At 54.5% G+C, this 12,990-nt stretch overlaps 1 protein-coding gene across 1 annotated transcript in view; it reads left to right on the top strand.

The window, feature by feature from the left end:
* Positions 1-272: 272 nt before the first annotated feature.
* The window catches only part of cyth3a (cytohesin 3a), a 70,493-nt gene continuing 57,775 nt past the window's right edge, over positions 273-12,990 (top strand). The window contains exon 1 of the mRNA XM_060840203.1: positions 273-438. Coding sequence (XP_060696186.1) covers positions 420-438 — 19 coding nt within the window. The 5' untranslated portion in view covers positions 273-419. The remainder of the gene's footprint in view (positions 439-12,990) is intronic.

Here is a 12,990-nt window from a genome sequence, read left to right as displayed (position 1 = left end):
TCTGTGATATATATTTGATCATAATTTTCCGTTCTCACAACCGGTTCTTATTCTCCAAGGGTTGAACAGCCTCTTTCCTTGTTGTATGATAATGTATACATAACATTAGAAAGGGAAATTGGATGATTTGAAGGAGAACACCATTCTGAAGAGAAGACACTGACTAAAAGGCGCTATCTAAATACAAGATGTTGCTAGCATCTCTGATGTCGTCATCGTTTGCGTGCCCAGGGCGGGGTTCGGAGGGAACACGTGACCGGGTGACGTCGCTGGATCAGTTTTTTTCTGCCTCGAGCCGATTCATAAACAAACCTCGCGAGCTGGTCAACTGGTCAGAGTGCTAGTTAACTGCTAGTTAATTGGTTTAATCGCAACCTTCCCATTCAGTATCCCCCTCAGCTTTCGTTATTACACCCAGGATGGAAACGGATCCACAGGGTGAGAGTTGTTAGATCCCGAAATTATAATCTTATCAAACTGCAGCCGCGCGGAGGGAGGGAGCGAGAGAGAGGGAGAGGGAGAGGGAGAGGGAGGGAGAGAGAGAAAGGGAGAGGGAGAGGAAGACGGAGGGAGACGGGGAGAGGGAGAGAAAGGGAGAGGGAGAGGGAGAGGGAGAGGAAGAGAGGGAGACGGAGGCGGAGGCGGAGGGAGAGGGGGAGAGAAAGAGGGGGAGGAAGAAAGGGAGGGGGGGAGAGAGAGAGAGGGAGACGGAGAGGGAGAGAGAGAGACAGGGAGAGGCAGAGGAAGGGGGAGGGAGAGGGGGGGACCAAGGAAGGGGGAGGGAGGGGGGGGGACCAAGGAAGGGGGGGAGAGGGAGAGGGGGGGGAGAGGGAGAGGGAGAGGAGGGCGGGCGAGATGGAGGGAACCGAGGGAGGGCGAGGGGGGGGGGACTGAGGGAGGGAGGGACCGAGGGACCAAGGGAGGACGGGAACAAGGGAGGGGGGGGGGGGAAGAGAGAGAGAGAGAGAGAGGCCGGGGGGGGGGGGGGGACCGAGTGAGGGCGAGGTGGGGGGGACCAAGGGAGGGAGAGAGAGAGAGAGAGGGGGTCCGGGGGGGACCGAGGGAGGGCGAGAGGGGGGGACCAAGGGAGGGGGGGGGGAGAGAGAGAGAGAGAGAGAGAGAGGGGGGCTGGGGGCGGGCGAGGGAGAGAGAGGGGGGCTGGGGGCGAGGGAGGGAGGGAGAGAGAGGGGGGCTGGGGGCGGGGGAGGGAGGGAGGGAGAGAGAGGGGGGGCGGGGGAGGGAGGGAGAGAGAGGGGGGCTGGGGGGCGGGGAGGGAGGGAGAGAGAGGGGGGCTGGGGGGCGGGCGAGGGAGGGAGAGGGGGGCTGGGGGGGGAGGGAGAGGGGGGCTGGGGGGGGCGGGCGAGGGGGGCTGGGGGGGCGGGCGAGGGGGGCTAGGGGGGAGGGAGGGAGAGGGGGGCTAGGGGCGAGGGAGGGAGGGAGGGAGAGGGGGACCGGAGGGGGGCTAGGGGGGAGGGAGGGAGAGGGGGCTGGGGGGGGGGGTGGGAGGGAGAGGGGGCTGGGGGCGGGGGAGGGAGGGAGAGGGGGACCGGGGGCGGGCGAGCGAGCGAGGGCGGGAGAGGGGGTCCGGAGAAGGGAGGGCGGGAGAGGGGGGGCCGGAGGCGGGAGAGGGAGAGGGAGTCCGGAGGAGGAGGGAGGGAGAGGGGGGCCGGGGGGATGGAGAGGGGTGCCGGGGGCGGGAGACGGGGGACCAGGGGAGGGAGGGAGAGGGGGGCCGGGGGCGGGGCCGGGGCCAGAGGAGGGAGCCTGGCGGCGAGAGAGGGGGGGCCGGAGGGAGAGGGAGGCTGGGAGAGGGAGGTAGGGAGGGAGAGGCGGGGAGGAGGAGGAGGAGGAGGAGGAGGAGGAGAGGTGCCGGGGGCAGGAGTAGGGGTCCGGAGGCGGGTGGGAGGGAGAGGGGGGCAGGAGGAGGGAGAGGGAGGGTTGGAGAGGGGGGCTGGGGGCGGGATAGGGGGACCGGTTGCGGTAGAGGGGAGTGGAGGAGGGAGGGAGGGGGGGCAGGAGAGGGAGGGCGGGGGGGTGGGGGTCTGGAGGAGGGAGGGAGAGGGGGGCCGAGAGGGAGGGAGGGCGGGAGGGAGAGGGGGGCCGGGAGGGGGCGGGGGAGGGAGGGAGTGGGGGGCCGGGAGGGAGGGGGCGGAAGGGAGAGGGGGGCGAGAGGGAGGGCGGGAGGGAGAGGGGGGCCGGGAGGAGGGGGGGGAGAGGGGGGCCGGGAGGGGGCGGAGGAGGGAGGGAGTGGGGGGCCGGGAGGGAGGGAGAGGGGGGCCGAGAGGGCGGGCGGGGAGGGAGTGGGGGGCCGGGAGGGGGCGGAGGAGGGGGGAGGGAGTGGGGGGCCGGGAGGGAGGGAGTGGGGGGCCGGGAGGGGGCGGAGGAGGGAGGGAGTGGGGGCCGGGAGGGAGTGGGGGGCCGGAGGAGGGAGGGGCCGGGAGGGAGGGGGCGGAGGAGGGAGGGAGTGGGGGGCCGGAGGAGGGAGGGGCCGGGAGGAGGGAGGGAGTGGGGGGCCGGGAGAGGGAGGGAGAGGGGGGCGGGAGGGAGCGGAGGAGGGAGGGAGAGAGGGGGGGGCCGAGAGGGCGGGCGGGAGAGGGGGGCCGAGAGGGAGGGGGAGGGAGGGCGGGCGGGAGGGAGGGAGAGGGGGGCCGAGAGGGAGGGCGGGAGGGAGAGCAGGGCCGGGAGGAGGAGGGGGGCGGGAGGGAGAGCAGGGCCGGGAGGGAGGGGGCGGAGGAGGGAGGGAGTGGGGGGCCGGAGGAGGGAGGGGGGCCGGGAGGGAGGGGGCGGAGGAGGGAGGGAGAGGGGGGCCGGGAGGGCGGGAGGGGGCGGAGGAGCGAGGGAGTGGGGGGCGGGAGCGGGCGAGGGAGTGGGGGGCCGGGAGCGGGCGAGGGAGAGGGGGGCCAGGAGCGGGCGAGGGAGAGGGGGTCCGGGAGCGGGCGAGGGAGAGGGGGGCCGGAGGAGGGAGGGAGAGGGGGTCCGGGAGCGGGCGAGGGAGAGGGGGGCTGGAGGAGGGAGGGAGAGGGGGGGCGGGAGCGGGCGAGGGAGAGGGGGGCCGGAGGAGGGAGGGAGGGAGAGGGGGGCCGGGAGCGGGCGAGGGAGAGGGGGGGCCGGAGGAGGGAGGGAGGGAGAGGGGGGCCGGGAGCGGGCGAGGGAGAGGGGGGCCGGAGGAGGGAGGGAGGGAGGGAGAGGGGGGCCGGGAGCGGACGAGGGAGAGGGGGGCCGGGAGCGGGCGAGGGAGAGGGGGGCCGGAGGAGGGAGGGAGGGAGGGAGAGGGGGGCCGGGAGCGGGCGAGGGAGAGGGGGGCCGGAGGAGGGAGGGAGGGAGGGAGAGGGGGGCCGGGAGCGGACGAGGGAGAGGGGGGCCGGGAGCGGGCGAGGGAGAGGGGGGCCGGAGGAGGGAGAGGGGGGCCGGGAGCGGGCGAGGGAGAGGGGGGCCGGAGGAGGGAGGGGAGGGGGGCCGGGAGCGGGCGAGGGAGAGGGGGGCCGGAGGAGGGAGGGAGGGAGAGGGGGGGCCGGGAGCAGGCGAGGGAGTGGGGGGCCGGAGGAGGGAGGGAGTGGAGGGCCGGGAGCAGGCGAGGGAGCGGCCGAGGGAGAGGGGGGGCCGGGAGCGGGTGAGGGAGAGGGAGGAAGAGGGGGGCCGGAGGAGGGGGGCCGGGAGCGGGCGAGGGAGAGGGGGGCTGGAGGAGGGGGCCGGGAGCGGGCGAGGGAGGGGGGGCCGGGAGCGGGCGAGGGAGAGGGGGGCCGGAGGAGGGAGGGAGAGGGGGGCCGGGAGCGGGAGAGGGAGAGGGGGGCCGGGGGCGGGCGAGGGAGGGAGGGAGAGGGAGAGGGGGGCCGGGGGCGGGCGAGAGAGAGGGGTGCCGGGGGCGGGCGAGGGAGGGAGGGAGGGTGGGAGAGGGGGGCCGGGCCGGGGTCGGGGTTGGGACGGGGAGGGAGAGGGGGCCGGTGGCGGAAGAGGGCGGGGCCGGAGGAGGGAGGGCGGGAGAGGTGGGGGCTGGAGGAGGGAGTGAGGGGGGCGGGCTGGAGGAGGGAGGGAGTGAGTGGGGGGCCGGGGGGGGGGGAGGGGGAGGCGGGGGTGGGAGGGAGAGGGGGGGGTGGGAGAGGGAGGGGCCGGAGGAGGGAGGGAGGGAGAGTGGGGCCGGGGAGCGAGAGCGAGGGAGGGTGAGGCGGGCTGGAGGAGGGGTGCCGGGGGCAGGAGAGGGGGTCCGGAGGAGGGGGGCTGGGAGCGGGGGGGCCGGGAGCGAGGGAGGGAGAGGGGGGCTGGAGGAGGAGGGGGGCCGGGGGCCAGGGGCCAGATGAGAGGGAGGGAGGGAGGGAGAGAGAGGGGGGCTGGGGGCGGGAGAGGGGGGCGGAGGGAGAGAAGGGCTGGGGGCGGGAGAGAGGGGCGGAGGGAGAGAAGGGCTGGGGGCGGGAGAGGTGGGCGGAGGGAGAGAAGGGCTGGGGATGGGAGAGGGGGGCCGGAGGACCGGGGGTGGGAGAGGTGGGCCGGAGGAGGGAGAGGGAGACTGGGGACGGGAGAGGGGGTTGGATGGGGGGGACCGGGGGAGGGAGGGAGAGGCAGGCCGGAGGAGGAGGGGTGCCGGGGGCGGGAGTAGGGGTCCGGAGGAGGGAGGCAGGGAGAGGGGGGCTGGAGGAGGGAGAGGGAGGGTGGGAGAGGGGAGCTGGGGGCGGGATAGGGGGACCGGTTGCGGCAGAGGGGGGGCCGGAGGAGGGAGGGAGAGGGGGGCCGGGGAGCGGGCGGGCGGGCGGGCGAGGGAGGGAGGGAGAGGGGGGCCGGGAGCGGGCGAGGGAGGGAGGGAGGGAGGGAGAGGGGGGCCGGGAGCGGGCGTGGGAGGGAGGGAGAGAGGTGCCGGAGGAGGGAGGAAGAGGGGTGCCGGGAGCGGGCGAGGGAGGGAGAGGGGGGCCGGGAGCGGGCGAGGGAGGGAGGGAGGGAGAGGGGGGCCGGGAGTGGGAGAGGGAGCGAGCGAGTGAGAGGGGGGCCGGGAGCGGGCGAGGGAGGGAGAGGGGGGCCGGAGGAAGAGGGGTGCCGGGAGAGGGGGGCCGGAGGGGGGCCGGGGTCGGGAGAAAGCCACCGGCGGAGGGCGGGAGAAGGGGGCCGGGGGCAGGAGAGGGAGAGGGGGGCCGGTGGAGGGAGAGGGGGGGAGGGTGGGAGAGGGGGCTGGGTCGGGATAAGGGGACCGGGGGCAGCAGAGGGGGGCCGGAGGAGAGAGGGAGGGAGAGTGAGGGGGGGGGGGGGCCGTGGGCGGGAGAGGGGGGCCGGAGGAGGGAGGGAGAGGGAGGCTGGGGGCGGGAGAAGGGGTCCGGAGGAGGGAGGGAGGGAGAGGGGTGTCAGGAGCGGGCGCAGGAGGGAGGGAGAGGGGGTCTGGAGGAGGGAGGAAGAGGGGTGCCGGGGGCGGGAGAGGGGAGCCGGAGGAGGGAGGGAGAGAGGGAGCGGGGTCCGCGGGCAGGTTGAATGGGGCAAAGGAGGGATCAGCACTGAAGTCCGTTCAGTGGCCTCTTCTTCTGGAGGCCCCAACAATAACTGCGACCTTTCTTAACATTGCTCCCAGATTCTAGTCCTTGAAATTTGTTTGTTGATTGTCCTCTTTTCCCTCACTTCTACTGTTTTGACACTGCTATGTTTTATCGAGAGATGTGGGTTGACAGTGAGGGTGGTGTCCCTTAGAATGTATTTGTTTCTCAGATAAATAATAGGCCTCTCATCTTCCTATGTAGTATTTATATTGTAACTCGCATGTTGCTAATTAGATGTATTGCTGCTGTCAATATGTTAAATCTGCATTTGACACTCGTACAATTATTGGAACCGCCTTCCCTGCTTTGTGAGGAGTGTTTTAAAATCTCAACTTGGAGTTAAAATGCAAAGTTTTTCCTCATACTTTGTTGGACCAATATGAATTTTATAAGGATTAACGGTGGCAATTTGAAGTTGCTGGCTTTCAGATGGAGGGATTCAGGAGCTTGCTATTTGTATCGAACTTGAACGAGGCTATTGTGATTCGTTATCAATATGACTGTCATGGTTGTACGTAAGCTGTTATTATCCAAATTACGCAAGTGACGTAGAGTCTGCAAGGACTGTGTTAAATCTTATTCACAATGCAATTTTATAAATCATTGTAACTCGACACCTTTCATTTTGAATACACAAGGTGGTGAGAATCAGAGGGTAACAGATTTTCTGTAACTTGCCCCAAGTCACCCTTGAAGAACACAAACCTAGATCATGAATACTAATAAATTGTGAATAGCATTTGAACTAAATCATATTGCCTCCCATAATCCAATTCCCACTTTCCACCATAGGTGGATAATGCCAAGGATAATTATTTTCTTTCTTCCCCATTCCTCCTGCTCTCTACATAAGCTTGGAGGTAGTTGATAACAATTCTAGCCTCCTCCCTTCCTGTAACCTATACTTTACAGTTAGCTTGGCATAATCCATGTGAATCCAACTGTTCGGAATGGTTTAATCCTTGCCATACATTGTTTCCTGTTTCATCATGCAGTTGTTTGGGGAGGAGAAAGATGGTTAAATAGCTTTGGGATAGGTGAGAATTGTAGACTGTTACAGTGCTGATTGAGGCTAGTCAGCCTATCTTGCCTATGATTTGGAGGTGCCAGTGTTGGACTGGGGTGTACAAAGGTTAAAAATCACAACACCAGGTTATAATCCAACAGGTTTATTTGAAAGCACTAGCTTTCAGATCACTGCTGCGAAACCTAGTGCTTCCACGTAAACTTGTTGCACTATAACCTGGTGTTGTGATTTTTAATTATCATGCCTATGTTTGGTTAAATATGTCATACATGGTTAAATGTAAAGGGCACAAGCTTTCAGGATACACTTGCAAGGGAATGAGCATAGGGAATTATTCAGTTATCAAATTGGATATTGTGTTCTTTAATCTGTGTTCCTGTGACCTTCAAATGTTCATTGTCTTTGTATTGACAGTGTAACTATATTTGCAGGATTCTTTGAAATGATCTCATGGCAAATTTTACAAAATACTAAAATGTTTGATGCTGTAGTTAATTTAGTTTTCATGTTTTTCTGATGCTGATTTGTGGGATCCAATTAACATTCCAGGCTGACCATTGCTGCATTCTCCACTATGGAATCTCTTGTTAATGTTGCACTGTCATTCAGGTTTCTTCATACATACTCCCGCTATATCAACCTTGGCTGTTTCACAGCCTTTTCCTGGAAAACCTACATTTTGAGGGCATCAAGCTTTTGGCAAGTAGATTACATGTTATCTATTTTAAGCCTTTGCTCTACCAGTCTCCAGTACGGTTTTCTTGGGGTTCTCCTTTGGAAGGCCTTGTGGCAATTTTAGCAGGTAACTGACTGGTTACTAATTTGTTTAATGTTTTGGGACATAAATGATGGTGTGTGTATAAGATGTGATTTTTACCTACATCCCTTACAAAAAAAGTTACCCACCAGCCTGTTTTCAAAATAAACTTGGGTAGCACACATCTGTCAAATGACCAATTGCCCATATGAATCTCCATTCTTTGTTTTTCAAGCAAAATCTTTTTTTTCCTCCTCTAAAATAATCCAGTCAAGAATACTTGAAGCCAAGGACAGTATGTCCCTTAACCTGTTGCATCCTACTATATTTGAGAATACAGCTAGTCAAGTATATAAACTTGGTATCCAACTTGCAATTACCAATTGACACATGATTTGTGAAGTGTAGGTACAACCCAATGAGCCATTTCCTAGCATCATATGGTTTTTCCTGTAGTCTTTCTCTTTCCTGAGCATATGTGAAAAGTAATTCCTGTGATTTCATTTCCTTCTGGTGCGATTATTCTCGCAATCACTTTAAAGTTAAATTTTAATATTTACTTTTAGATTCTTTCCCTCAACAGCAGTCTATTCTAACTACCTTCGTTTTCTGACTCCTATTTTTATACTGTAAGAAAGTGTTTCATCTTGGAAGGTAAAGGTTTGATACTGGAGTAGGAGTAGGCGTGGGGGAGGGAAGAGAAAAGACAAACTCGCTAATCAGTGACTATTTGCAGCCTTATGAGTGATTTGGATTGTGGCGCTTTCACAGGTGAAATGTCTAATCCCACCCCTGCTTAAATCTGTGCATGAATTTCCTGTTGAACTAAAGCCCCAAGTTGTTTTGGTTTTCTGGAAGTATTGTGCACAGATACATGATGTGTTGCACCCACATTTATATTATCAATGTGCTTGACACCAATGACCTGTTGATATCCACACAGATTAATACCTCTATTACATTATGCCATCTTGAATTGCTGCAAATTGTAATTTTGTCTCAGTAATATTGTACTTTAACAATCTTCTGAAGAGTTTTAGTTTAGTATTATAAAACATTTTATAGTATAAGAGTGCAGTGAGAAGTGGCTACATTTGGAAGCTGATCAAAGATGTGCTATTCAAGAGAAGTTATGTTGAGTGCTGGTTTGTTTTGCTTTTGGGGTTAAAATTATTTCATCAGTGGAAGAATCCATGGTATTTTATTTTTATAGACTTGGCAAGCATCTAAAACTAAGATTAACTTACCAAAGAAAAGCACATATTTTCTTTGTGTCTGCACAAGCCACATAAGAGTTCAGATTTTGGCACTGTTTAATCATAGAGTCAGAGATGTACAGCACAGAAACCAACCCTTTGGTCCAACTCATCCATGCTGACCAGATATCTCAACCCAATCTCGTCCCACCTGCCAGCACTTGGCCCATATCCCTCCAAACCCTTCCTATTCATATACCCATCCAGGTGCCTTTTAAATGTTGCAACTGTATCAGCCTCCACCACTTTCTCTGGCAGCTCATTCCATACATGTACCACCCTCTGCATGAAAACATTGCCCCTTAGGTCTCTTTTATATCTTTCCCCTCTCACCCTAAACCTATGCCCTCTAGATCTGGACTCCCCAACCCCAGGGAAAAGTCTTTGTCTATTTATCCTATCCATGCCCCTCATGATTTTATAAACCTTTATAAGGTCAGCCATCAGCCTCCGATGCTCGAGCCCATGCCTGTTCAACCTCTCCGTATAGCTCAAATCCTCCAGTCCTGGCAACATCCTTGTAAATCTTTTCTGAACCCTTTCAAGTTTCACAGCACCTTTCCAATAGGAAGGAGACCAGAATTGCAGGCAATATTCCAATAGTGGCCTAACCAATGCCATGTACAGCTGCAACATGACCTCTCAACTCCTGTACTCAATACACTGACCAATAAAGGAAAGCATACCAAACGCTGCCTTCACTATCCTATCTACCACAACTCCACTTTCAAGGAGTTACGAATCTGCACTCCAAGGTCTCTTTGTTCAGCAACACTCCTAAGGACCTTACCATTAAGTGTATACGTCCTGCTAAGATTTGCTTTCCCAAAATGCAGAATATCACATTTATCTAAATTAAACTCCATCTGCCAGTTCTGAGCCCATTGACCCATCTGATCAAGATCTCATTGTAATCTGAGGCAACCACCTTCGATGTCTACTGCACCTCCAATTTTAGTGTAATCAGCAAACTTACTATACCTCTTTTGCTCACATCCAAATCATTTATGTAAATGACGAAAAGTAGTGGATCCAGCATCGATCCTTATGGCACTGCACTTGTCACAGGCCTCCAGTCTGAAAAACAACCCTCCACCACCACCACCCTCTGTCTTCTACCGTCGAGCCAGTTCTGTATTAAATGGTGAGTTATCCCTGTATTCCATGAGATCTAACCTTGCTCACCAGTCTCTCATGAAGAATCTTGTCGAATGCCTTACTGAAATCCATATAGATCACATCTACCACACTGCCCTCATCAATCCTCTTTGTTACTTCTTCAAAAAAACTCAATCAAGTTTGTGGGACAAGATTTCCCATGCAGAAAGCCATGTTGACTATCCCTAATTAGTCTTTGCCTTTTCAAATACATGTACATCCTATCCCTCAGAATTCCCTCCAACAACTTGCCCACCACCGACGTCAGGCTCACCAGTCTATAGTTCCCTGGCTTGTCCGACCCTTCTTAAACAGTGACACCACGTTAGCCAACCTCCAGTCTTCTGGCATCTCATCTGTAACTATTGATAATACAAATATCTCAGCAAGGGGCCCAGCAATCACTTCCTGAACTTATCGTAGAGATCTAGGGTACACCTGATCAGGTGTTGGGGATTTATCCATCTTGATGCATTTCAAGACATCCAGCACTTTCTCCTTTGTAATATGGACATTTTTCAAGATGCCATCATCTTTTTCCCCACATTCTATCTCTTCCGTGTCCTTTTCCACAGCAAATACTGATGCAAAATATTCGTTTAATACCTGCCCCCTCTCCTGCGGCTCCACACAAAGGCCGCCTTGCTGATCTTTGAGGGGCCCTGTTCTCTCCCTTGTTACCCTTTGGTCCGTAATGTATTTGTAAAAACCTGTTGGATTCTCCTTAACTCTTATTTGCCAACGCTATTTCATGTCCCCTTTTTGCCCTCCTGATTTCTCTCAAGTATATGCCTACTGACTTACTACTCTTCTAAGGATTCACTCGATCTATCCTGTCAAACCTGGCACATGCTTCCTTCTTTTTCTTAACCAAACCCTCAATTTCTTTAGTCATCCAGCATTCCCTATACCTATCAGCCTAATAAGTTTAATGAGGAGAGAGGATGTTTTTCAAGAAGTAATATAGACTTAAATAGTTGAAAGAGGCATGCAGGAACAAAAGGCAGTTGTGGAAAGCAAAGTATCATATTAAGAAACATGGGGAGTCTCATGTTTGATTGCAAAATGAAATAATCGAAAATAAAGCAAAATGATGGGCAGGTTATGGATATTTAGCAGTTATTGTCCATCTCTAGTGTAGTCGGTGAAGGTGGAGACAACAGCACACTAGGCTATTTCAGAGGGCATTTAAGAGTCAAGGTCACAAAAGCAGTCAGCACAGTTGCCTCACAGCGCCAGGGACCTGAGTTTGATTCCAGCCTCGGACAACTGTGTGGCATTTGGGCATGCTCCCCGTGTCTACGTGGGTTTCCTCCCGGCGCTCTGGTTTCCTCCCACAGTCCAAAGATGTGCAGTTTAAGTGAATTGACCATGCTAAATTGCCCATAGTGTTCAGTGATGTATAGATTAGTCGCATTAGTTGTGGGAAAGGCAGAGTGATAGGGCAGGGGAATGGGTCTAAGTGGGTTATTCTTCAGTGGGTCAGTGTGGACTTGTTGGGCCAAATGGCCTGTTTCTGCACTGTAGGGATTCTATAAATTTCCATTCTGTAACAAAATTACTAGAGAAACTCAGCAGGTCTGGTAGTATTTCCAGAGATGCTGTCAGCCCTGCTGAGCTCCTCCAGTAATCTGTTTTTGTGTGTTTCAGATTTCTAGCATGTGAGTTGATCAAAATGTTAACTCTGATTTCTCTACATAGATGCTGACAGACCTGCTGAGTTTTTACAGCAATTTGTATTTTTGTTTCTGATTTACAGCATTTGCACTTCTTTCACTTCCTAATTTACCGGCAGTCCTTTGTTTTATGAGAATCAAGCACATTTTGAAATAGGTTTGGACTCACATATACGCCTGATCAGATTTCCTTTCTTAAAGGATGTTAGGGAATCTGGAGTCTTATGAAAATCTTGTGCCAGCTTTTTAACTTCAGGTTTATTTAATTAACTGAGGTTAAATTTTCCAACTGCCTTTTTGGGATTTGTTTTCACTTCTGTATTATTAGTCCAGTCTCTGGAACACTAATTGATTTGATTTAATCATTCTGTAATCATACTTGACAGGACTAAAATACCAATATCTTTTCTTGTAAAGTTGATCTGGAATCTGGAAGCAATTTATATAGTCATGAGCACATTAGGAATTTTAAACTGAGCTTGCAGCATGTTTATTGAAATGAGAATTCTATTGTAAGAAAAAGTGCAAAATTGAGATGGCTACCTGTTAATCCCTCTCATGTAGGGAGATGAGTAACCTCCCTTGCTGTTCAGGTGAAAGCCCAGTTGGGCTGGTGGAAAATGCTTGGGTGGAAAATGTTGCAGAAGCAATAATTCCTCCAGGAATTATCAAATCATTCTGGAGTTGAAGAGCAAAGTACCATGTGTTTTTGAACTGGGAAATGTTTTAGTCATAGATGGCTGTGCTGTGATTTGAAGTGGGCCAAAGGATGAGTCAGAATTCAGAAAAATATCAGTCCCTCTTTCAGAATGTTAAATAAGGGACTGAAGTGAGCACTTCATTGTATTGTCATATAATTTATGTAGCTGTGAACCTAAGGGACTTCCAAAATCTTCTTATTACATGGGATTGCCATCAGAATAGAGAGAGGAAAGTAATTATGCAATAATTTAAGCATGCCAGAGAGTAATTACTGGAGCAAAGGACATTAACAAAACAAACCATTAAAGCTGCTGTCCAGAAACATCTGGAAAGGATAATAATTAAAATGTCTAGATTTTAAAAAGGATACAAATACTTCTACATATTATTGTGTTATTTCAGTGCTTTGTGGGCAATTCCAAGTCATTGCTAGGATAGGAAAATGTCTTTTTGCTGGAAGGAATGCATGTAGGCAAAACATCTGATGGTATATAATAGCATATTCAAGATAACTTTTATAAAGAAAACACTTGGGGAGTGAAAGGAACAATTGGTGAATTGTAATTACAATGGTCACTAGGGAGAAAATGCAACTGTTTATCTGCGTGGGAGAATATCTCAGGGTAGTTATGGGAACTGTTGGTTAGCAGTGAGTCGTAGAACCCCAGAGGATTCTCCACTTTTGGTTTTCATTATGCTTACTAATGATTGCCATAAGGAATTTATAATTTTGAACATCTGAAATTGTGATGCTTTAACCTTGAACATTGAAATCTATTTTTGTCTGTGTTATGACATCTCTAAGCAAATAGGGTGGGAAAGGAGGCTGCTTGCAGGCTCTGGTGCATTCCATTGAAACACCAAGGGTTTTTGATCATCCATTCATAGAACATGGAACAATACA

This window comes from Hemiscyllium ocellatum, chromosome 20 (genome assembly GCF_020745735.1).
Source record: "Hemiscyllium ocellatum isolate sHemOce1 chromosome 20, sHemOce1.pat.X.cur, whole genome shotgun sequence".
NCBI classification, from domain to species: Eukaryota; Metazoa; Chordata; class Chondrichthyes; order Orectolobiformes; family Hemiscylliidae; genus Hemiscyllium; species Hemiscyllium ocellatum.
This window is presented reverse-complemented; position numbering and strand designations above follow the sequence as displayed.